The sequence below is a fragment of the Saimiri boliviensis genome, chromosome 4, assembly GCF_048565385.1.
Source record: "Saimiri boliviensis isolate mSaiBol1 chromosome 4, mSaiBol1.pri, whole genome shotgun sequence".
Taxonomy (NCBI): domain Eukaryota; kingdom Metazoa; phylum Chordata; class Mammalia; order Primates; family Cebidae; genus Saimiri; species Saimiri boliviensis.
Window position 1 is genome coordinate 13,111,480 of NC_133452.1, and position 24,890 is coordinate 13,136,369.

At 37.9% G+C, this 24,890-nt stretch overlaps 1 protein-coding gene across 10 annotated transcripts in view; it reads right to left on the reverse strand.

Moving 5' to 3' along the window:
• ARID1B (AT-rich interaction domain 1B) overlaps positions 1-24,890 on the reverse strand; it is a 438,299-nt gene that overhangs the window by 159,793 nt on the left and 253,616 nt on the right. For 6 of the 10 annotated variants that reach the window (XM_074397218.1, XM_039467048.2, XM_039467060.2 and 3 more), the window contains exon 5: positions 17,226-17,267. The exons of the other annotated variants lie outside the window; for them this stretch is intronic. In XM_074397218.1, the coding sequence (XP_074253319.1) occupies positions 17,226-17,267 (42 nt within the window). The remainder of the gene's footprint in view (positions 1-17,225; positions 17,268-24,890) is intronic. 10 annotated transcript variants of the gene reach the window in all.

Here is a 24,890-nt window from a genome sequence, read left to right on the forward strand (position 1 = left end):
TCTAGTTAACCAATTAATGATCTGTATCTTTTGATTAGCAGTACATTATTGGAGACCTGGCTTGAAGGAGAAGAAAAGATAATTACTCAACATTTCCAAAGGGAAAGCAATGCAAATGGTCTCCTTGTCCACAGAACAGGTACTAAGCTCTGTCACAGGTATGTACTGGCTTCAGTCTTGAGGTATCTACTCTCTGGAAAGCCCCTCTACTTCTCAGCTGATGCCAGCTGAGGAGGATGCTTCCCGGTGATGAGTTCTAGTTATGTTCCCTCCCCTGCATGTTTATGCTACAGCTTCCTCCAGTTATAAAACTGAAAGGAAAATGGAACCATGTCATATATCCATGTGAAAAGAGACCCACCAGTGGGGATGGATGAACTACCGAAACGCTGCTGCAGAAATGAGGTATGGCTGAGACAGCAGTGAACGATGGACAGGAGGGAGAGACATGTGAATAGACATTTATGTGTTTTGTGCTAAAATAAAATGTATAATGTCTGCATCATTTTCAATGATTTCTGCTTTAACCAATCTGACCATCACCCCTGTTAACAGTGACATCTATTAAGGAGGCCAAGGCTGTGGTTCTTTTGCCTTTCACAGCTCAATGTGAACAACTATTTCCACAAACCTTGCTCTTTAAGTAAGAACCACTTCCTCAGACATAGAAGAAAAAGCCCTAGATGGGAGGCAAGGAGATGTGAGGTCTAGGTTAGCAGTCCTTCCATGAGGCTCACTTCCTACTTTCATAACAGAGATAATGGATTACATTTCTCATGTGCCTTGTGGCTCTAAGTCCTATCACCAGATTTACATGTGTATTGTAAAATACACATTATTCCAAAAAAAAAAAAAAACTGTAACTCACTACCATTTAAAAAAGAAAACATTTAATTGGGCAGTAAGAACATTAAAAGATGCTAAGGAAATTTAAGACAGTTTTATGCTGACTTGTGTTACAAATCTTTTTAAGATGCAGCATTTCCAAGCGGAAAAATCTAATGTAAGGCAAAGAATCACAGTTTCTGGCCATTCACTTTCTTTCTTTCTTTCTTTTTTGTTGAGATGGAGTCTTGCTCTGTCGCCCAGGCAGGAGTACAATGGCACAATCTTGGCTCACTGCAACCTCTGCCTCCTGCGTTCAAGTGATTTTCCTGCCTCAGTCTCCTGAGTAGCTGGGATTACAGGAGCATACCACCACACCTGGCTAATTTTTTTTGTTTTGTTTTTATTAAGATGGAGTTTCGCTCTTTTTGCTCAGGCTGGAGTGCAATGGTGCCATCTCAGCTCACTGCAACCTCTACCTCCCGGGTTCAAGCGATTCTCCTGCCTCAGCCTCCCAAGTAGCTGAGATTACAGGTGCATCTGACCACACCCAGCTAATTTGTATTTTTAGTAGAGCTGAAGTTTCTCTGTGCTGGTCAGGCTGGTCTTAAACTCCCAACCTCAGGTGATCCGTCTGCCTTGGCCTCCCAAAGTGCTGGGATTATAGGTGTGAGCCACCATGACTGGCCTAATATATACATATATATAATACATATATACGTGCTATATACATATATAATATATATATTATATATTATATATACACACTATATATAATATATATAAGACATATATATTATATATATATATATATTATATATATAAAAAATATTTTTAGTAGAGACAGCATTTCACCATGTTGGCCAGGCTGATCTTAAACTACTGACCTCAGGTGGTCCACCTGCCTCGGCCTCCCAAAATGCTGGGATTACAGGCATGAGCCACTGTGACTGGCTCATCCATTTTCATTAAAAAAAAAAATTTCATGCTATCACAATAAATCAAACTTGTAAGGAGGCTTGATATTATAACACGTAAGCAACAAAAAGCCACTGACGTGATTCTTTTCCTAATCACATAAAACAAAGCAAAAACCGGTCAAACTAAGGTCCTTAAAGAAGGAATCATTTCTACATTCAAGTGATAATAATTATAGCCAAGATTCAGGAACAAAGTTGCAGGATTGAATAATCACCGGGTAGGAAGGAGAAATTAAAAACTGCTAGCATTAAAAAGATTTAGAAAAACTGATAGTTTTGTGTACTGCTCTGTTTATACTATTGACAAGAAAAACCAGACAAGAAAGCGCACCCCCAAAGGGCCACTGCTACCTTCAGTATAGCTAGCTTAAGTTCTGCATGATAGGCCGGCGCAGTGGCTCACCCCTGTCATCCCAGCACTTTGGGAAGCTGAGGCAGGTAGATCGCCTGAGCTCAGGAGTTAAGACCACCATGGCAATATGGTGATAAAAATACAACAAATTAGCTGGGCATGGTGGCAGGTGCCTGTAATCCCAGCTACTTGGGAGGCTGAGACACAAGAATCGCCTGCGTCCCAGAGGCGGAGCTTGCAGTGAGTCAAGATCATGCCATTGCACTCCAGCCTGGGCTACAGAGTGAGACTCTGTCTCCCCAAAAAAAAAAAAAAAAAAAAAAAAAAATTATGCATGATATTTTACACTGTTTTAACTCAGGCTGGTAAAAACTGCTCTTAGGTGCTGTTGTTTGGTGTAGGTTGCTGTTTGTCCAATCTGTGTCCATTTAATATTAAATTCTTGGAAGCAAAGTGTATCTTTTACTTTGTAACCTCTGTTTTGCTTTACAAGGTACTCTGTATAAGCAGCCTTTCAGATTATGCCTGTATGAGTTACACAGCTACAAGAGTTCACTTTGGAATTCCAAGGATATTGATTAAAATATCCATAAGGAAACTTCATTTCACAAGAAATGTGCATATAAAGGTGCCTATTATACTGGGATAAAGTAATCAGCCCCAACAAGACTTATTTGAGTAGCAAAGAATGGCATCTGTCTACAGTTGCCATCCAGTCCAACAGGAAGACTTGGTTCCAGACAGATCTATTACCATTCAATACCTTAGTTGAAAGCTATTCCCTGATCAGTTCTTCTATATGAGATAAGTCACACAGGCTCGGAGAAGGTTGACTGTCTAGAGATAATTCAACAATATATGAGGGTCAGTTACTTCATTTTACAAAAAGAAAATAAACCTCTGCTACCCAACCTTTATTTTCATTGCTTCATCTACAAGACAAAACAGCACAACTGAAGACATTTTCCTACATCATTAATTGGTAAAATACGATGTACCTGGAAGCCAGCAAAATCCACAGGCCTCAGCCTCCAGTTTTTAACAGTCTTTTTCTGGAAACTGCTGTTCTGGCTGCATTTTCAAAATAATTACCTATGAACTAACTGGACAAAACTAAAATAAAGGAAAATACATCTAATCATGTAAATAACCATACAGATTACAAGAGAATTTTAAACACTTTTATGAACTATGGATACAAAATTATATACTGTGTGACAAAAGAAACAACATGAAGAGATCTCCATAATTCTTTTTGCATAAAAATACCAATACCTAAGTGTGGTGCATGAGGATTCTACCGACTGCCTCAGATCTTGTTACTCAAGAATCATCTGTACACTCTCTAATTATATTTTTACGTTCTCCTGGTATTATACATATTCATTTTTTTCTTGCTTTCGTCTGCCTGCATTTATTGAAAGATATACAGGCACAAGAAGTCTAGCCACCTTTAACAATCAAAAGATAGAAAGTATAAAATTCAGAATTGTTACATATTACATTTCAGTATAACCTAAAGTACAGTTCGAATTTAAGAGGTTACTGATTACAAATAGTCATCTAAAATTAAAACGATTCCTTTAACCATTTTTTTGCTTGATATGAGAATCTATTGTAAATTCTTATTCCGATTATTATTTACTGAACTCTAAACTGCATTTTCCGTTAGCATTTAAATGGATAAAGGGAGCTGCCTGGAAGATCTAGTTTCGTTGTGCTCATTTCTATCTGCTGTTTTAGTTTAAGGCACATTTTCCTTTATTTCACTTTTCCACAAGCCATAAAAAAACTCATTTCTAATTCATCCGTTCGTTCAGCTTAACCTCTCTTCTCAGCAATTAAAGCACTCTGCGCATCCCTCATCTATCACACAGCCAGCTAAATAATGCATTGCGTCCCCCGCTCATCTTTTATCATCCCAAATGACAGGTATTAGCATATCTCCCCAGTCAATTACAGTGCAGCAGAATAATCACAGCATAATTGGGCGAAAGCCACTCTAATCACCAGCCCTGCAAATGCGCAGAATAAAAACTGAGTGGCAGTTCAGACAGGCCTTGCTCTTGTCCATGACTCTAGCCAACAAGCCTGGCAGATCTCCATTTCCTGCCTTTTAGAACTTATCCTTTAGAGAGGTCAACTTCTCTACGCCTCATATGTAAAAGGAAAGAATGCATACATGTGTGAATGGGAAATATTTACTGTATGACATACATATACGTGCATCTATTAATATTGTGCCTGTGATGTTTACACATACTATTACGTAGCACATCGTAAAAATTTCCACTGTCGATCAGAAAACAAAAAAGGTCGTTTCATGAGTATGATGTCATCAGAAGTACTATTACATCGCTCATATGAAGGTAAAACAAAAAACTAAAATTTTTATGAAGGTTATTTACTACCAAAATTAAAGCCCTTTTAAGTGTCTACATGATAAAGAAATGCCTTCTGCATCTTAAAATTCAGGATTTCTTCTTCCCAAATTACTCATTTATCAAAAGTAACATTTTTTAAACTGAGTATCTGTTGTTGTTCCTTGTAGGGGGACTGGGTACAGGAGGCTTCATTGATGATACATCAGTGGAGCTCTTTGGCCCCTCCACTGAGGGGAGACCCTCAGTGAGGAGGGGGCTTAGTTGGGCAGTGTCTCTCTTCCTTTTGCTGGGCTCATGGTCCAAGGGGCGTTTACTCCTTGGAGACCACAGGTGTTGTTACTCTTGGACTGTAGCAGCATTTAATACATGTTTTAAAAATCATGATGATATGAAGTGCAGTTGAGACATTAAGATGATTGAAGAAAAGACACTTACCCTTTCATAAGGAGATTAAAACTTAAATGAGACAAAGATAGGAATACAATGTGAGAAGCTTTAATATGTAATGCAAGGATTTAAAAAGAAATTCTAGAAACGTTTTGAAAATTTGTTTGAAATTAATTTTAGAATACTTCTTAAAATTTCCTTGATTTTACCATGATATTTAATGTATAAGAAGCAATCTAAGCCTATATCCAACTCTTGTTATAAATAATATGTATTCATTTGCTACTCTATTCTTCACACCCTCTTCCTCAATGAGTTACACAAAAATTTACTCTGAAATGAAAATTTAATTTGTGAAAGAGTGGAGGGAGGTTAAGAGACATTTCTTATAAAAATGTACATGGCTTCTTAAAAAACAGCCAATTAAGTGCTTTAAACTGCCATGCACAGCTGGTGGAAAAAAGAAATTTTCTGTAGGACTTAACTTCCTCTAAGCCGATTTCAAGAGTCAGTCCCGCCCTTCCCCATACTTCTCTCCCATTCCTCACACTGACCCCTCCTTTTCCATGGCCATCTAAGGCCATACCTACTGCAAGCAGAAAACTGCCCAGCTACCAAAGGAAGGCCACACCTGAGGAGCACTATGGCAAGAGAGAAGAAGGCTTCAAACCCACTTTGGCCAGGGTCTAGCATCGGCCCAGGTAGAATGGCCTTGCTGGGCAAAGTGGGCGGCAAATCAAGGCAGCAAGTCTTTTTTTGTTTTTCAGACTGAGTCTGTCACTCAGGTTGGAGTGCAGTGGCATGATCTCACTGGAACCTCCACCTCCTGGTTCAAGTGATTCTCCTGCCTCAGCCTCCCGAGTAGCTAGGAAGACAGGTGCCCACCACCACGCCTTACTGATTTTTGTATTTTCAGCAGAGACAGGGCTTCACCATGTTGGCTAGGCTGGTCTTGAACTCATGACCTCAAGTGACCACCTGCCTCAGCCTCCCAAAGTGCTGACAGTACAGGCATGAGTGCCTGCGCCCAGCCTCAAGGCAGCAAGTCTTGGTGACCTGGCACACTGGAACACATAGCCACTGTGGGGTGCATGGCTGCTCTGCTGTGGCTGTGCACAAACGAATAAATTACACATGGCAAAACCCTCTGCTTAGTGATTCCATTGTAGTTGAGACACCAGCCGAATTCAGGAAAGCATGAGAACAGGCAACTGTGACAACAAAGCAAACAAGATATGATACTATGCTTATTATTTAGGACTTGTAATATTTTCAACCACAATTCTGTCAGACAATGTATTCCCTTCAATACACAGGAACATACTAAGGCAATAATACATTATCAAAAGCCAACTGTTAAAAGACCAGAGTAAAAGCAGAATTTAGACAAAACAAATAGTCTCCCAGACTTTCTCTTGCTTCCAAACTTGTTATTTTTAAGTTATAATGTGAAATGTTTTATTTGCATTATCACTTCCAGAGCTCTGCATGCATTTCTGTTAGCATATCTTTGCAAATGGACCCACAGGATGCATTACTCCGGTTGTAAAATGGTACTTTTATTGCTTATTTGGGAATATCTTTTACAAGTACTTATCAGTGATACATCTGTTATGCAAGTATTAATTCAACAGGTTTCTTAAACCAAATCTGATTTTTAAAAATCATCCCTGATATATTCTTTAATTCACATAAATGTTCTACTTGGCTTTAAGCATCTTCCAACATATTGGCTCTTTCAACACCAGCCACATTGACATTCTCAACTGACTTGCAAAAATTGACATGGCTTGGGAAGAAGCCAAATTTAAGGCAGGAGGAGGGAAGGAGGAGGGCTGGTTTTTACCATCTGAAGAAACAGAAATTGCTTTAAAATTTGGCACTGCAGAGAACCTAAAACACACGCAATCAAAATCACCCCCATCTTCCCTGGGATATTTTCTTTGCTTCTTCCCAATGAAATCGCAAGCAGCTTGATGATTATTAATATGATCACAGTAACTCTATGCAAAGGAATTTTACAGGCAGGCCCTGAAACATGCCTTTAATTATATGTGCACTTCCCAAATGAACAGGTGTCTGAGGGTGGGGATAAGAGAATACATGCATTTTTATTATTCCTAGAAAATTAAGTCCTCAAAAACTAGTGCCAAAATAATGTCCCCAGAGAAAAATGAAGTCAATCAAACTCCAAATTATACAAGTAAATAAGCTTGCTTCCAGCATAACTCCTTGCTCTCTTAAAGACCATTTTTCAGATACATAGCATGTAAGGACATGTTTAATTCCTAACGTCTTTTTACAAAAATGAACAGAATCTGACAAAAGTAGGCATGAACCATCCTGAATCATGGTCCCCCCCACTCACCATACATTCACCACCACTAGGGCAAGGCAAACATTTCTGCACAGTGGACTTAGTAGATCTCGGAACAGCCGCCACGCTGTCAAGGAATCTATCTCAAGACTCTGCCATCTACCACCACCTGACAGAATGCTTGTTGTAGAAGAAATGGAGCTCCTACTACACTAAGAACTCCCTTGAGCAAAACAAACTACTTCTGATTTTGCATATAATGCCAAAACATATTCTAGAAACATCACAACTTCTTTGCTGGGCTTTGTGGCCTACTGGGTACTCTTACATCAGCGAAGATCCACAAACATCTTGTGATCACCTAACACTTTACGAGTGAACTCATACCCATTCCAATTGGAACAAACAACTTTTAAAGAAAAATACTGTTTTCACCATTGAAAGTCGATCTAAAATGATATTAAGAGTCCTAGTACATTAGGCTAACTATACGAAATTGCCAACACTAGACCATTTTTTTGAGCTGTGAAGTGCCAATTCTGTAAGATGTAACCTAATATAGAGTTCCTAAGCTTGAGAGCATTAAAAAAAGAAAAGAAAAGAAAAGAAACACAAGCATTGCTGGAATTTTTAAATAAAGTACACAGGTCTGGGAAGCAGCAACTTCTAGTTGAGCTTTGCCACTAGACAGTCCCTAAAATAAGTCACTTTCCCTCCCTCAGCCTTCTGCATTGTGTAAAAAAGAAACTGAAAAAAATCTCAGGTTACATTTTCTCTTTGAGAAAACGATGAAAAATAACTGGCCAAGGCAGCTCTAAAGGAAATTAGGAAAGAAGACTAAAAGGGGCAGAAAATAACATTCCTTTGTTTCACCTTCCTTTTAAACATTTTTGCCTGGCTTCACTTAATGAAAGGATTTGTTTGTGAACAACACCACAACAACAAAATTCCATTTTTCCCAAGACAATGAGAATGCTTTAGACTAGGAAACATCAGCAGGAAGAAATGGGAGAATAATAAATGGTGAAAGAGTTGCAGTTTGAATGAATACAGGACGCCTGTTAGAGTTAAGGACCTACAGAATATTAGGGCTGGAAAGAAATCTAATGATGTCTAGAAATCAATTCTCCAACCTTACAATGGGACTTACAGTAGAATATGGGTCTGTTCAACTCCCAGACAAGTTGTGTTAATTATAAAATGGCAGCAAAAAAATCCTATTCCACATTCCACATTTCATCCAAAGACATCAGGTGAGATGTCTGGCTTTGGATGAAATGTTGAACATTCACAGCTCTCAGGTAACTCCTCATCCGCCACAAGAGGCCTTTCATGAACAGGGCTCACCCTTGCCTCTTCACTGCATATTCTTTGGCCTCACAGTCTTCTGTCTTTTCTGAGTTTTAGACTTGTGTATTCCTCTAAAGACAGAGTTGAAAAAAAAAAGCTAAAATATCCCTCCAAAACATAATTAAACCTAACAAGGAAAACTGTATCAAAATATGACAGGTAAATATGCATAAAGTATTTCCCCCAAATCGTTCCTAAAAAAAAATAATAATAGAGAAAATCTGTTTTAGACTCAAACATGTAACTGTTTGAACTACCAGCAGATGGCAGAAGCAGAGGCTGGGAAATTTTCTAACAAAAGAAGAGAGGAGCTCAATATGGATTCCTGGATTCCCACATCCAGGAGAACTTGAGACTCCCTGAGGTCCTAGAGAAACGCTGCAGATTCCTCTCCCTGCACCCCCTTGAATCCTTCTTTTACAGGAAATAGTAAATTTTTTGCTTTAACAATATATATTCTATAATTTTAATTTTGAGTCAATATTGAAACATTATGGAATAAACTTGGTCCCCTACTGCTCTAAAGATTTTGAACAGATTTTAATTATATAAAAAAATTAAAATGTAAAAATAAGTTATATTATGAAAAGTAATATGACTTCCTAAGATTATGAATTCAAAAAAAACCTGTTTGCTGGTTTTGTTTCAATGACACTGGTTATATTAAATATACTTCCACCTAAGTTATTTTCACACTCACTTACAGAGTTAGCCATGTAAATTCACTAGAAAACACATCTCGCTAAGACAGAAAGAATGGAGAAGAGCCAGAGTTAATGCAGCTTGACACAAAATACATATGTGTTTCTAAACAGAAGGTAAGTATACGCCTTCATGTGGCTACACTAATAAGAGAAAGAACTGTTTTATTGGGTAGAATCTTACAATACTAAACATTCTAAATCCGAAATACTATATTAGTGGGGAAGGCATAACCCCAGGCAAATCAATGAATTAATGATCCATTACAAATGTCACTCTAGAAGAATATCAAATTTCATAACCCTGTTTAAAATTTTTCTGTTCTCAAAATCTAATGAAACTTGTCAACTTTACAACAGTTTCTATTTCTTTTTCCTTTTTTTTTTTTTTTTTTTTAACTTTGGTATTTTTAGTAGAGCTAGGTTTCACTATGTTGGCCAGGATGGTCTCGATCTCCTGACCTCATGATCCGCCAGCCTCAGCCTCCCAAAGTGCTGGGATTACAGGCATGAGCCACCGCGCCCCAATTTCTTTCCTAAGCAAAAGATGCACTCTGTTTTATAGCACTTTACCCAAATAGCAAATTCCTTCTATTTTCTACTTATCTTTTCGACTCCCCAGTTTTTAAATCAATATCTGAAATGGCTGTTCTAATTGTGAAATGTGTTATGCTAAAATGTCTGCGTCATCTACATACTTGGAGAACCTGTATTTTCTAGACCAGCTCAGGCAACAGAATTCATTGTGAAGATGGACAGCTCTAGGCACTATGGCAGTGTGGTCGCCACCAGCAACACGTAATTGTCGAGATGTGGCCAGAGCAACTGAAGAAATGATATCTGAATTTGATTTAGTTTTAAATACTTTAAATGTAAATTGCCACACATGGCTGGTGATCGCCACACTGGACAGCAAAGCTCCAGAGAACCAAAATGAGCAGTGAGAAATGATTAAAAGTGGAAAAATCTAACAAACAATGTAAGAGTCAGAAATGACTAAAAACAAATGGACTTTTAACACAATTCCAACTGGAGCCCTCTGAGTTAGACTGATCTGAAAAGGGAGCTAAAAGTGAACCTCCCACTTTTTCTCAAGGATCATTATTTGGTTATTGAGACAGGGGCCCCATTCAGAGACGGACTGCCATTGTATTTTTTTCTGCTTCCTCCTTAGCCAGTATGATAAATACTATCATACTGCATCATTTTATTTTTATAAGAGGGAAGTGAAATACAGATATTTTCATAATAATCAGATGTCAAAAGACGGAAAGAAGCTCACCTTTAAGTGATTGCCAAATATGGGCCCCAGGCTATACATTTTCCACAATTGAAAATACCTTATTTTGAAAAGACAAAATAAATTTTTCCACCTTTATTCTATTTGAAATTCTATTTACAGGTGACTAATCCTTTTTTTATTTATAATTTCCTTAAGTCAAACTGGAATCCCACTCCATTTTGTCGAATAAAATAAATAGATTAGAATACAATAAATAGATTCAATTAAGACAATTAGATGACAGAAAGACATACAATTATATCCAAACTTTGCATCTCTTCTTGGATTTTTCTCTGACATAAGATCATTCCAAAAGTTGTGTCTAGTAAGATCCATGGAAGGACTTATTATTCTTACCACTGCATCCCTAGTACTTGACACATAACATGTGTATCACATAGACATTTGTTTGAACGGAAAGCAGTGGGAAGCAGTAGAGTGATATCAATGAATATAACCGCAGAACTTGATTAATGAACATATTTCAGATAAGCCAGATTAAATGGAACCAACTAGTTTTTGATGCCAGCCATACTCACTCAATGGCTTCAACAAGCATTAACAATGAATATGTTAAAGCTCCTTCAGTTGGGACTTACAGAGCTTAAATAAGAAATGCCAGGCTCACCTATCAACCCAGATAATGGGAGACACGGCAAGGAAATCCCAGAAGAGAAGAACACAGTCGTGACATGTTAATATCACACATTTTAAGCTCTTAGCAATAATAATTGTTATACTATCAGTAAAACTCTTAGATAATCATCAGTACTTCCTCACTGTTTACCATGTGAAAGTCAATATGGATATAAACAGATTTTTAAAAATGAATTCTCTAAGCTTACCGTCTTACTGGGGGAAAATGCCACAAAATGGAATGGGCTAGGCCACATCATGCTGTCTCCCAAATACAAAAGACCACAAAAAAGTTGGCAGACGAGAAATTCCAAATGAATCCTAAAGGCAGAGAGAACTGCTGAGCTCTGAGGATGGTGCTCAGAAGGCTCCAATGCTGAGACAAATCATAGAAAAGGTTAGAATGGAGCCTGGAGGGAAAGCAGGATTTTGAAATGCAGCCAGAGGAAGGGTAAGCATTTTAGGGGAAGGATAAGGTGGAGGTTAGTCTCGGATGGTAGCTAAGGGCATGGAGTATATTTAAGGGGCTATGTTAGTTGGGGGTTGGAAGACCAGTTTGAACGCTAATGTTATTTTTATCTAAGATATCTAATCAACCAAGATATAGGTAAAAAGTAATAAAAGTTTAGGCTTTACTTCAACATCTTATGTGCAGATACTTTAGCTTAGACCTTTCTCTTTTATAGTAATAAATTCTAGGTGCCTAAAACAAATACTAAAAATGTATCACCTAAGAGGATTTTAAAAAGTAAGTGTAACCTAGGTGTGGTGCCTTACACCTGTAAGCCCAGCACTTTGGGAGGCTGAGGCAGGCAGTTGACTTGAGGTCAGCAGTTCAAGACCAGCCTGGTCAACATGGTAAGAACTTATCTCTACTAAAAACACAAAAAACTTAGCTGGGCACAGGCCTGTAATCCCAGCTACTTGGGAGGCTGAGGTAGTAGAATCACTTGAAACTGAGAGGCTGAGGCTACAGTGAGCGGAGATCATGTCACTGCTCTCCAGCCTGGGTGACAGAGCGAGACTGCCTCAAAAAAAACGAAGGAGTGGAGGGATCTTGCTTGTGGACCCAATGATAGCCTAAACTGCATCATTTTGCTTTTTCACATTCTTTATTAGAGTAACATAATATGCTTCCCCTTGATTATCCTGGTAATTCATTTTAAACTGATCTCTCCATGTGTTTTTAACGATTTATATCAAATATTACCAAAAGGGTCCTAAGATTCAGGGTTTTCTTCTCCCAAAGAATATGCCACCCAAAACACCCTATCAAAATATTTTTGAATTTGTGGAATTCTGATGTCCATTTAGAATTGGAAGACAGGTATAGCAAAGGAATAAACTGATAATATGTATTTCTGCCCCTCCACCTTTCAAAGGGAAAAGTCTTTAAAAATTATTTTGATAACCAAATTACATTATTGTCAAATAGGTAATCCCTACGAATTTCCCCTAGGAAATATACTGTATTGAACAAGAGTTACATGTTTTCATCTTTGTCATGGCTTTGTGCATATTCATTCATTTGGCAGGATATTTAAGAATACACCCTGTAGGAGGAGGGGACGGTATAATGTGGGATGTTAGTGATTATCTGTAGCAGAGAGGAGAATCTAGGATGGAGCCCTGAACAAATTCATTACTGCATGTCTGTGAAGAGGAAGATGAGTCTGAGAAATCTAGGCCAGACCTGTAGGAGGCGAAATCAACAAAACGCTGCTGAGGAAGTCACAGGAAGAGAGTGTGCCAAGGAAGAAGTCGATTAGGTCAAACGCACAAGAAGGCAGGCACAGGGCAAGTAGTGAACTGCTCTGCTAGATTTGGAATTGGGGGTGTCGTTAGGGACTTTAGTAAGCGGACCTGAATGGGGCAGAGGTGAGGGTGGCTAAGAAGATGGGGAGTAAAGAGTGAGAGGCAGGTGTAGGGTAGACGCTCTTAGTTCCATCAGTTCTCAGGACATCAGTTGAGTTCTGTTTTCCATTTAGAAAACAGACAAGGTGCTGGGGCTGACCCTGCAGGTGCAAATCCCAGTTCTGTTATTGATTGGTTACGTAAACTTGAGCAAGCTCTAAACTCTGAGTTCCTGTTTCCTCACCTAATACTGGGGATAACAGCAGTACCCACATCTCATAGGAGAGTGGATTAAATAAAAACATGCTTTGTTCTAATTCTGGACTTAGCTACCTAATCCAAAGATGAAGACTATTCACAGTCATGAAATTTTAAAGTAGATTAATAAGATTTCTTAACAAATTTATTAAGAAGCTATGTTTACCGGGAGGGAGGGAGAAAAAATAATAAATAAAGAGGTTATGTTTACATGTTTTTTTAATGACCCAGGGATATTTTATTCACTCTCTCATTTACACCCCTTACTATAATTTTCTCTGTAGAATACATAGGCAACAAGTCAATGTTTTAGTCTTTTCTCTTTAATATAATCACATACGTACGCATATATATGCTTAGCTGACTTACCAACTCATTGTCACCAGCAGCTTTACTTAGTTCATTAATGATATACAAGGCACAGTTATCCCATTTAAAAAAAAAAAAAAAACCAACCCATGTGGGCAGCTGCTGGGACTTCTGATTCATTTTTCTATAGAATTATAAACTTTATAATATATTCAAGTCTTGATCAAAACTGAAAATAAGAACAGTGTTCTATAGTTTGTAGAACATTCCTTTACTAATAAAGGAACATATATTTCACCTATTTTTTATTTTGAAGCACATCTTCTATTCACTTCAAATTCTTGTTTTATGATAAGTATATATAATTTAAAAATAACTTCCTTAATTAGACCTGTGTAGAAACAAACTCAAGAAAATAAGTTACTTCAACTCAGAGGAAAAACTACTACCACTAGAAACAGGTGAGTCCTTAGTGTTTACAGTGAAACAGTTCCAGCATTTCAATTCTAAGTTACCTTTAAATGAGATAAGCCTAATAAAACAATGAATCTGTATTTGTGCAAAATTAAGATGTAAGAAGTAGGAGAACATAGATATTTGACATCTGGCTAGTTGAAAAAGTTATTCTCGAATCAACCCTAACAGTTATGACAGTTTTGTGAGACTGCACACTTGTTTTCCTGGGTTGTAGTTTCACCACACACACATACAAAAACTGGCTGTTTTCATTTCTGGGTCCCAGTGCGTTTAAGTCATTTTCCAGTAAGACTGACAAATTTGTGCTAAATCAATATTAAGCCTGTAGATTTTCATTTTGCCAAAGAGAAGGCAAAGCATACAAATATAAGGAATTAGATGGTAGGGAAAAAAGTATAGAAAGATAAAGGCTCATTAAAGATCATCACTAAAAGGAGCGGCGACATACATGGGACACACACTCCAGTAGGCTCGGAAGTGTTCTGCTCATTCACCGAGAGGTGCCTTGTGTTACCACATGACTCAGACACTTGAGTTTCCTTTCTCAGTGCTTATAAAAACAGTTAGAAATGCCAGTTGTGAATGTGTTTAACAACCTGACCAATGCTGAGTACCCACACTTTTAAGAAATAAGGTAATTTTTGGAATCCAAAAATATACTTGCCGACTTCCAGATAACGAAGCAGTAAAAAGAAATATCAAATTTCCGATTTTTAATTACATATGTAAACACTTTGGTACAGATCAGCAAAAGCTAAACCCATCTATTGTCGTGAAAGTCACTGAACTGTTGAAAGAAAGTTTCCAACTGTTGTTTCAACATATTAAATTTAAAGTTATGAGGCCAGGAGCAGTGGCTAATGCTTATAATACCAACACTACTCTTTGGGAGGCCTAGACCAGGGATTGCTTGAGGCCAGGAGTTCAAGACTAGCCTGGGCAACATAGTTAGAACCCCATTTCTATAAAAAGTCAGCCAGGCATGGTGGCACAAGGATGGCGGGAGGACTGCTTGAGCCTGGGATGTTGAGGCTGCAATGAGCCATGATCGCACCACTGCACTCCAGCTTGGGCAACACAGTGAGACCCAGTCTCAAAAAAAAAGAAAAATAATTAAGGCTACAAAAGGAACCTGTTAGGTTGGCCACAGAACAAAGGTGGAGCCTTCAAACAGCAGGGCGGACTATGAGAGCTGCTGGCTACACCAATCTTCTATAATATTGCTACATACTCAGTAAGTATGAGGGATTATGAAAATGAGCTCATAAGAACTGACCCTACATGTTTATTAAAAATGCAATGAATATTCCATATGCATGCTGGGCATTAAATAAAAAATGAAAAATTCACACGATAACCATATGTTAAATACTGTAAATAACACTGAAAAAGGTTCTATTTAGAATTAATAATTTCTTTCAGTAATTTTTGGCAGACACAGAAACACAAAAAATTTATTAGGGTTATAAACTTGAGTTGTATCAAGTATTTATAAAGTATTAATTTATTTTTTCTTTAATTTATATATATTTATGAATGTAAAATCTTGCTACGTTTATAACCTCAGAAACTTTGCTTTTGGTAGTACTACAATGTCATTTTACCCGTCATTACCGCACAACTGGTATACTGTGCTTTCAAAATGACAAGCATATAGAATGAAAAGTAGAAAAAAGATGGTAGAAAATATAAATACTCCAATCTGGTTTCAAGCCAAAGATGTAACACATGGATGAGGGTTGTCCCCAATACCTGGTGCTCTGTGGTCATTTCTACCAACCTCCCTATTCTCCCAAACGGACTTCCAAAGTAACTGATGGCACCTACTCTATACACTTGTATACCACCATATGAAAATGAAATCAGACTTCCTTAATAAGTGTCTTCTAATTCCTCAAAATTTAACAAATTTAAAAATTACCAGCAAATATGTACAAAAGGCAAGTAATCTGATCAATAATACTTGTCTGGAAGATTATAATTTTTAAAAATCTTGTAATTCCTCCTCTTGTGTTCTCTATCTCAGGGTGACATCACATAGTCCCTGGACTCACCTGAGCTCCTGTCTTTCCCTACTCTGCACACCCCAGCAGGCACCAGGCCCTGCAAGCTGAGGTGGCCAGTCCTCTTCCTTCTGACACTGCTACTTCTATGCTAAGCCAGCTCAGGCCTGCGTTTGCTTTTACCTGGTCTATTCAACTGCTCTTGATTGGTCTCTGGTTAACCCATCCTCCAAAAAGTGGCCAAAGTCATCTGTCTGAATTACAAATCAAGTCTGACCACTTGATTTGTCAACTGTCCACTACCTGGCTTAAAGTCTTCTAATATAGGAGAAAATTATCTTTAACTTCTCCAGCCTGAGATCTTGCCACACAGGCAGAATTTAACTACTTTTAGCTCTCTCTGATACTTTTCATAGTGGCTGTTCTACCTGAAAATAGCTCTTGTTTCTCCTGCCCTCCTTTCTTGCCTCTATATAACCCAACCCCTCAAAACTCAGCCCAGGGATCTACCTCCCAGAAAGCCTTCTCACTCTCCACTCCACCTGACTGGCAGCCTCTGGCATGCTTACTGCATGGATACAGCCACCTTGTGGGATGATTTATCTGTTTATAGGCTTAGATCTGTCAACTGGTCATGGGGTCCTCATGTGATGGAGCTGGGTTTTCAATCTGGTTGTAACTGGACTATAGGGGTTCTGTCAGAAGCAGAGCTGTTTCATAAATCAATGAATAATACTGGAGCTATGAACTAAATACAGCACTCTGATAACATTCAGCCACTACATTTCAGTACCCCCAAACTGTCAGTACCCCCAAACTGGGGCAAAATTTAAGTAAATCTTGTACTATGGCCAATTGAAATTTAAAAGTCAATGACTACTAAATGAAACTCTTGTTTTCCTATACTGTTTCTTATATTCTCCACAACAAAGAAGGGAACGAAAATACTACCACAGTCTAATCTTAATCACAATAAGAGAAATCTTAAACTTGTGAAGATTTCTCAACCTCCGGATTTTGATTTAAAAAAAAAGTCCTCTCTGTTTAGCCTCAAATCCACCTAGGAGGAATTGCCAAAACCTCCACAATGAGCTACATCAGACTACACACCTTGAGTCCAAAGGCTGCATCCTCCGAGGCCAAGACTTCAACCTGAAATCATAAGGAAAACATAATTTAGGCACTATCAGAAACCTCTTTGAGACTAGCCACAGAAACCAGACACAGGCACGGCCTAGAATTGAGAGTTCTGAGAAAACTGGCATTCAATTTATGTCAGCTGTCAAGAAAGAGATCTGTGAGTATCTTCAAGAGCTGGGTTGAAATCCCATCGCCGCCTGGGTTTTATAAGACGGCGGGAGTTCCTATCAAATCAATCCATCTGCCACCGTGTGGACACGGTGGTTGAAGTTCCTCAAAAACAATCCAGGAAGTTAGTAGAATCATCCTTCTCACCTAAATCACATGTTGCATATGCCTTTTGATCTTTTACTGACAGACAGTGAGGGGAGAGTTGCCCTTCTCGGAGCAATCTCACGCATGTGTGCTACCAGTAGCTTCTTGTCCTGCTCAGATCAGAGTGGGCAGCGCTATTTCTCTGGAATGTGGCAGAGCAAGAGTTCCTGAAAGCAAGACTCTGGAAAAGGCAGGCAGAGTCTAAGCAACAAGTTGTGAAATGATGGCAAAACTTCAAGACTGCCTGTCAGTCTCATGCATTAGAAGACAGAGCTCATTAACATGAATTTAAAAAGCTGTGAGGAACAAGACATGTATTGATAATTACTGTTTTTTAAACATAATTATTCAGTGTGGTGTGTAAAGCTTTTAACTTTGACTATTGCAAAGTACCAATACTTGATGGAAAAGAACAAGGAAAGAAAGCAACGAAATACAGCTGAGTATTTTTAAAGAGGAAGACGGGGTGGGTGGGCAGTATCAGACTGTAACAGGCTTCACCATCAGATTTAAACCTTTTAAAATTAGGCGTGTGTAGCAGGTGTTTAAGTAGAAGGCATATACACCGATCTAATGTATCCTGCTATAAAACAAAATTGGATTCTTCCCTTGTAGAAAGAAAATATAGAAAGGAAGACCGTGACAGTAAGACTTTCACCCAGTATGAAGGCAAAGGGGTCACAAAAATAAATAAGGAAGCAAATTCTTCTCCGACTGTTTAACTGAAAGCCAGGCTCACTGACCACCCCCTGGCATCGGCAGAGGCTGGTGCAGAAAGCAAAAGACAGACACCACCATTAGGGATGGAGAAGATGAGCAGCCTCGTTTTCATAAAAGCCATATGTTGCTGATACCAAATGTGATTTTAGGCTAAAGACTGAAATGTTGGATCAAGTACAGAAGAAAATCATTATAAGTTTCACTGACAGCATTTCTGTTTACATTTTAATTTCCAAGGCTAACTGTTAGATTTAGAAACAAGGCCTTATTATAGATTTTTCATTTAAGAAAAGGAAAAGAGATTACATGTTTGAATTTCCCAAGCTATGACTTTCACAACGCTAGGTTACTAACCTCAACTATTTTTTAAATTAAAACCTCTAAACATTGGAGACTTTAGTTAAAGGAAAAGTGTGAACAGGAAATTTGCTGAATCTTAAATATTGTGAGCATCATATGACATTTGCTGATGAATTACACATATAGATGACCACATACTTCACCCATTATGTGTTATTTTTAACACAAATAGAATTTTTTAAAAACATATTGCAGTTTAACTTTGGAGAAAAAAATCTTCAGAGTGAGTTCTGCATATTTTATCATATTATAAAAAGTCAATGAATGAAACAAGAAAATTCAATAGCAAACAGAACTCTATCTAAAGATAAGGCTTTAATATATTTGACAACTTGAGGTGAGAGCAAATCAAAGCTTCTGAGTGAAATTTAGAACTCTCTCCGTAGCAGACAGAGACAGTGACAGAACAGGCCATGGGGGTGGGAGAAGGGAGGCAGACTTCAACAGGGTACCCTTCACCCCAGATTCTATCTCTGGCAGGGCTGAGAGAACTGTTTTGAAACTCTTAAGTAATACACTTTTAAACAAACTTAATTACAGCAACTCTACAAAACTATTCATGTTTTGTTCAAAAGCACTATTGTTTAAATACATATGTACCTTCGTTCAAGCATCCTTTACATCCTCTATTTTTATAAGATTTTAATTTCAGCAGCTACAGAAAAACAGCTGATTTTAAAAACACAAGATTATCCTCAATTTAATATGAAGGGAATATCAATGTCATACAAGGTTTTCATGTTGAGTCTAAGAGCCTTTTTACCTAAGTTGGAAGGAATCCCCCTCTAGTGGGAGCAAAGGAGTATTTCAACTTTTGCACTTAATTTCCAGGTAATAGTCATTTAATTTACCGATCAAAATCAGCCAAGCTTTTTTGTTCCTTTTGTCATAAATTTGAACAATAACTTTTTAAAAGTCAGTAATTATATTTCATAAGCCAAAAATGCCTATCATTCTCATATATAAACTAGAAGTAGACCTGTGTTACTCTGATTAAAACAAGAATATACAACTGAAAACATTTAGTAAATTCCCAATGGAAAGACTGGATACTGTACTGGGAAGACACAGTGTTGATATTAAAATAGTAGTTATTTGCCTACAATCTGCATTTATCTGCACTAATCTCAAAAGAAATACCGTCACTCATTCATAACAAATACTTTCCAGATATTTATTAAACGCAATGTTTTGTGCTCAATGTTCTAAGAAAATCAAAGTTATGAGTTTAGCTTAGGAATACATATCTGAGTGAAATGTATTTAAGTATCCATTATACAGTCAAAAATAAAGTCTAATTCAGAAATGAAAAGATGAGATTACTCATGGTGTCATTTTTCTTTTTAAACTTTGATGTGGGGAGACTTAAAATTAGCAGTAAGAAAAAAAGTCACAGGTTTAATCAAATGTAAAATTAGGACATAATAGCCAATGTTCTCCTCCTCCACACAGATGCTGTAACAAATGCAGAGACAAATTTGAATACTCTTATGAGACCCATGTTTCACTTCAATAGGAGAGAGAAGTTTGCAAGGGTTCCTTCCAAGTACAGAGGCGTGAAGGGGCAGGTTTAAGATAACAAAGCAGAACTTTCCTAGAGCCAAAGACAAGGCCCTTTCCATTAACTCACACGTATTTCAAATGTTACAATCAACACTTTATAACACAAATGCCTAAAAGGATTCCATTCGCAGAGAACCTCTAAGAGCTCTGTGAAAGTTCAACCTGTAAAGTTCAGCAGCAGCGGAGCCATTTACAGTCCTTACTCTCCTAAGGCACAAAAACCTTCAAGTGACATCTCTTTCCCAACTACCCTTCGCCCCACCTCCACCAAACACAACACGAATCACCTTAATTTCCAACCATTCCACTAAGAAAATTGGGAAAACGAGAATTCATGAATTTGGAAGTAAAACAGGCTGTACTTTCCCTTTCACTTTCAAAGTCCTTTTTATGTTCGCAATGTAAAGCACTCATTGAAAATAGAGTATACTAATTCTAGCAGCATTATCATGAAAATAAAGCAATGCCAAAACTATGCTGTAATTTAATTTTTTTAAAAAGGTTTGTCGTCAGTCAATATTACACTGTCACAAAAAGAGGAACTAAAGTGAGAAATAATGTCCATTCAAAACAATGTGTAACAAACCTTACTCATAATTAAAGGAATACAAATAAAAAGTCATATTGTACTAAAGATTAAACATTGACATTGTAATAGTTACAACATATAGACAGGTTTGGGTAATTATTCAAATCATAGCCTTGCACTGCTGATGAAAATATATACTGGAATAAAGAACAATTGGCAGTATCAATCAAAATGCACATGTGTATGATTAAGTAAGTACTAACCCCAACCATTCCACTGAGCCTGAAGTATAAAGATTTAAAAGGATGTTTGCTGGAGTTGTTTGGAACAGTGAAAAGTGAACACAATGAAATTTTCATCGCCAAGGGGGTGTTTATAGTAAATTACTGTATAACCAAACATAGAAGACTATGCTTCTGTTACAAAAATTGAGGTAAGCCTATGTGTGCAGATAAGAAAGATTTCCAGGATGTCTATTAAGCAAGAAGAATCGAAGATTGTGCACAGTAAGCTACCATCAGTTGTTTTTTTTTTTTAAAGGTAGGGAGGTGAGTCATATACTTGATGTACTTAGAATATTTTTGGAAAAAAACTGAAGAAACACATCGATGTAAGAACTTTTCTCACCAACTACATGTGCTTCTTGTTCAATTAAAAGTAATTAGTTAACCAGATAAGTGAATAATAACATTACCAATTGCTGCATGTCAATTAATCATGAAAATGTCAATAAACACCTTTCAAGGTGGCAACAATTAAAAATATAGTGGTCCAGGTTTATGTGACACCCAAGTTCTTCAACATCTAAGGTGGGCCTGTAGCTAAGAATGGCCTGCCCAGAAAACAATCTTCCATTACACATCAATATTCTCAAACATACTCATGCCCATTTATCCAGCAATCAAGCTGCTAGAAAGAACTATCTTAAGGTTATAATTTACGATCTACCATTTATATATTAAGCATATATATTACATTATTTAAAATAACAAATTAGAAAAAATGTGCAAATATGAGAGATGATTAAAGTATGGTATATTCACATGACAGCAATACATAATCATGAAAAACTCAGGTTTCAAAAAATTCTTTGTAACATGGGAAAATACAACTGTGCCAAATGTTAACCAAAAAAAGATTAAAAACAAAAAATTTGACATTTTAAATATTTGAATCTATCCATTTGTTTCCTCTAAGCTTCTAGAGTTTGTTGCCATGCTGGAAAATGTCTTCCTCACTGCAGCATTTTTTAAAATATTCATTTTGGGCTGGGCGCAGTGGCTCATGCCTGTAATCCCAGCACTTTGAGAGGCTGAGGCCAGTGGATCACCAGAGGTCAGAGTTCGAGACCCACCTGGACAACATGGTGAAACCCCGTCTCTACTAAAGGTACAAAAATTAGCTCGGTGGGGTGGTGCGCATCTGTAGTCCCAGCTACGGGGGAAGCTGAGACAGGAGAATTGCTTGAACCTGGGAGGCAGAGGTTACAGTGAGCCGAGATTGCACCACTGCACTCCAGCCTGAGCAACAGAGTGAGACTCCATCTCAAAAATAAAGAATAATATATTAAAAGAAAACCAAAATGAAATGTTTTAAAATTTGACTTTATTTTTTACATTTAAGTATTTGATCAAACTGTAATTTATTTTAAAACAAGAGGGGGTGACTCAATTTTAATCTTCCATTTGAATAACTGTGATGAAGAATATTCCATTATTTTTTCCAGTGATTACAGATACCATATCTTTACCATAATTAAACATCAAGATGATATAAATTTTGCCTCCAATTCTAGGCAAGAATAGGAAAGGCAAAATTACTCAATTGAGCTGTTCCACCCAAAGACGAGTAAGAATGAGGGGAGGAGGCTAGTAACAATCAACAAGAAATTGAATTTCCAGTCACAGTCATATTTACCTGATCGCCAAAAATTAGGTGCTCTTAGAAAAAAATAATTTTGCCTATGTTGGTGTCCAGGGGATACAAATATTATTCTACTTACAATGTTTGCTGTGTCTGCCTTGACTGGGGCAAGAAGACGAACATACCTCCTACAACCTATTCCATTAATCATCCATTTACCTACATTCAGGAAAAGTAGACACTAAGAAATAAACTGCTCTCCAAAACTAGGTTCCCGGAATTATGACAATTTAAATTACAGGACAAGCATATGGGTTGCAAGGTTTTAATTTTATCAGGAAAAGAAGCTGTTCTATGTTTTTCTTCATTATTATTTTACTAACTTTTTGGGATTTTAATCCATTAAAAATGCAGAACTCTTAAAAAAGAAAAACACCATAAGCCACTGCCAGCATTCCTCTTTTACTTATTAATTCTCCTCGTTCTCCTCATTAGCATGGACAGACCACATGACAGCTCAAGGACACGGCTTGCTGAAATCGCTCAGTGTACGGTTAGCTGGCAATGGAAAGAATACACAGGCTGCCTCGTGCTGCTGAGAACAGCGGCCATCCCCTGAATGTACTGAAAATGAACTAAAGCCTTGTCTCTATATGGAGACCCAATAAATACTGATAACACTGAAAAAATACATCTATGCAATCAAAAAGCATTTCTTTTAATACTGTGCAACATGATTTCAGGACAGACAGTGTGATGTTATAATTACACTTTTCACAAGTGATATGCGATATGCTCACATCATCTCCTTCAGCAGGATGCTAGTGTGTCTTTCTAGCCAAGGCTGTTAAATATAAAACAGAGTCAGTCGGCCCTGTGGTCACACCCTTATTTCCAATTACGTTCTCTAACTCAATGAGGCTACCTCCATGTCGGATTTATAAAGCAATGAGGACACCTGGTATGAACCAATCTTGAACTCCCGGTATGACTCAGAGACAGAGAGATCTTGAGTATGCAAAAACAGCCACCATTATGCAATGAGGTGTTAACAGCCTCTTCCATCCAAGGTGGAGTCTAATTCTCTACCCCACAATCTGGACTGGATTTGTGATTTACCTGGGTCAAGAGACTGCTGCAGAAGCAATCATGCTGTGGTCCACTTCCAAGTCTAGGACTCAAGAGGCAACTCTCATCATCATTCTCCTGAAACTCAACCAATCACCACATGAACATGCCTAGACTAGCTGGGTAACACATGGTCCTGTTACCACATTGCCTTAGCCAAGAGCCAGTCAAGCCAAGAGCCCGAGAAGCAGAACCACTCAGCTGGTCAGGAGCTAACTGAAGTAGGAGGAACAAGTGCAGTGCAAATCAGAACTACCTGGCTGAGCCCCGCCTAAATGGTCAAACTGTAGAACTGCGAGCTAAATTAATGATGGCTGTTCTGAGTACTACTGCAAAAGCTAACTGATGCACTATACTTTATATAAAGGAACTCTAGGTGTCATGGATTTACAGGCAGAGTTCCAGGCAAGAACACCATGACACTAAAGGAAGTTCTGAAGACATCCACACAGCCAAGTGCTTCTTCCATCTCTACTCTCTCCTTAAAACTTTCTGAAGTCTTCCAAGACCATAAAATCAAGCGGAGTTCTTTACCATGGTCCACAAGAAGCTAAACCACATGGCTCCCACTTGCCTTGCCATCCTTGGTCCCGCCACCTGCTCCTCTTCACAGCTCCCGCTGCGCCGCCTTGCCTCCTCGTCCTCAAATGGCCACTGTTCACCTGAGGGCCTTTGCACTGGTTGCTCCCTCTTCCTGAGTTACTGTGCTACCGGATCATCCTATACCAGTCACATCATATCAATCATTCCTCAAGATAATCCCTCTCCTTTTGTATAATCACCTGAGATTTTGTTTATTCACTCTTGTATCATCTTTCTCCCTTTACTGAAATGTCAACTTCACAAGAGTAGGCTACTTCATTCACTGTTGCGTGTCTTTTACCTAGAAGAATGCTAGACACAGAGTAGGGGCTCACTAAATATTGGTTGAATAAATAAATGTATATAATGAACGTGCTAAAGACTGTAGCAAAACAGTAAAAATATAAATATATGTGTATGAACCCAAATTTGACATAGCTCATTATGACACAGGTGTGGACATAACAAGGTTTAAAACATGCTCTACCTAATATAAATAAGCGAAAGTCACATGTAACACGTGGTTGGTGATACACTCTTGCATGACAGACTGTTATCAAAGATCAAACCAGAAA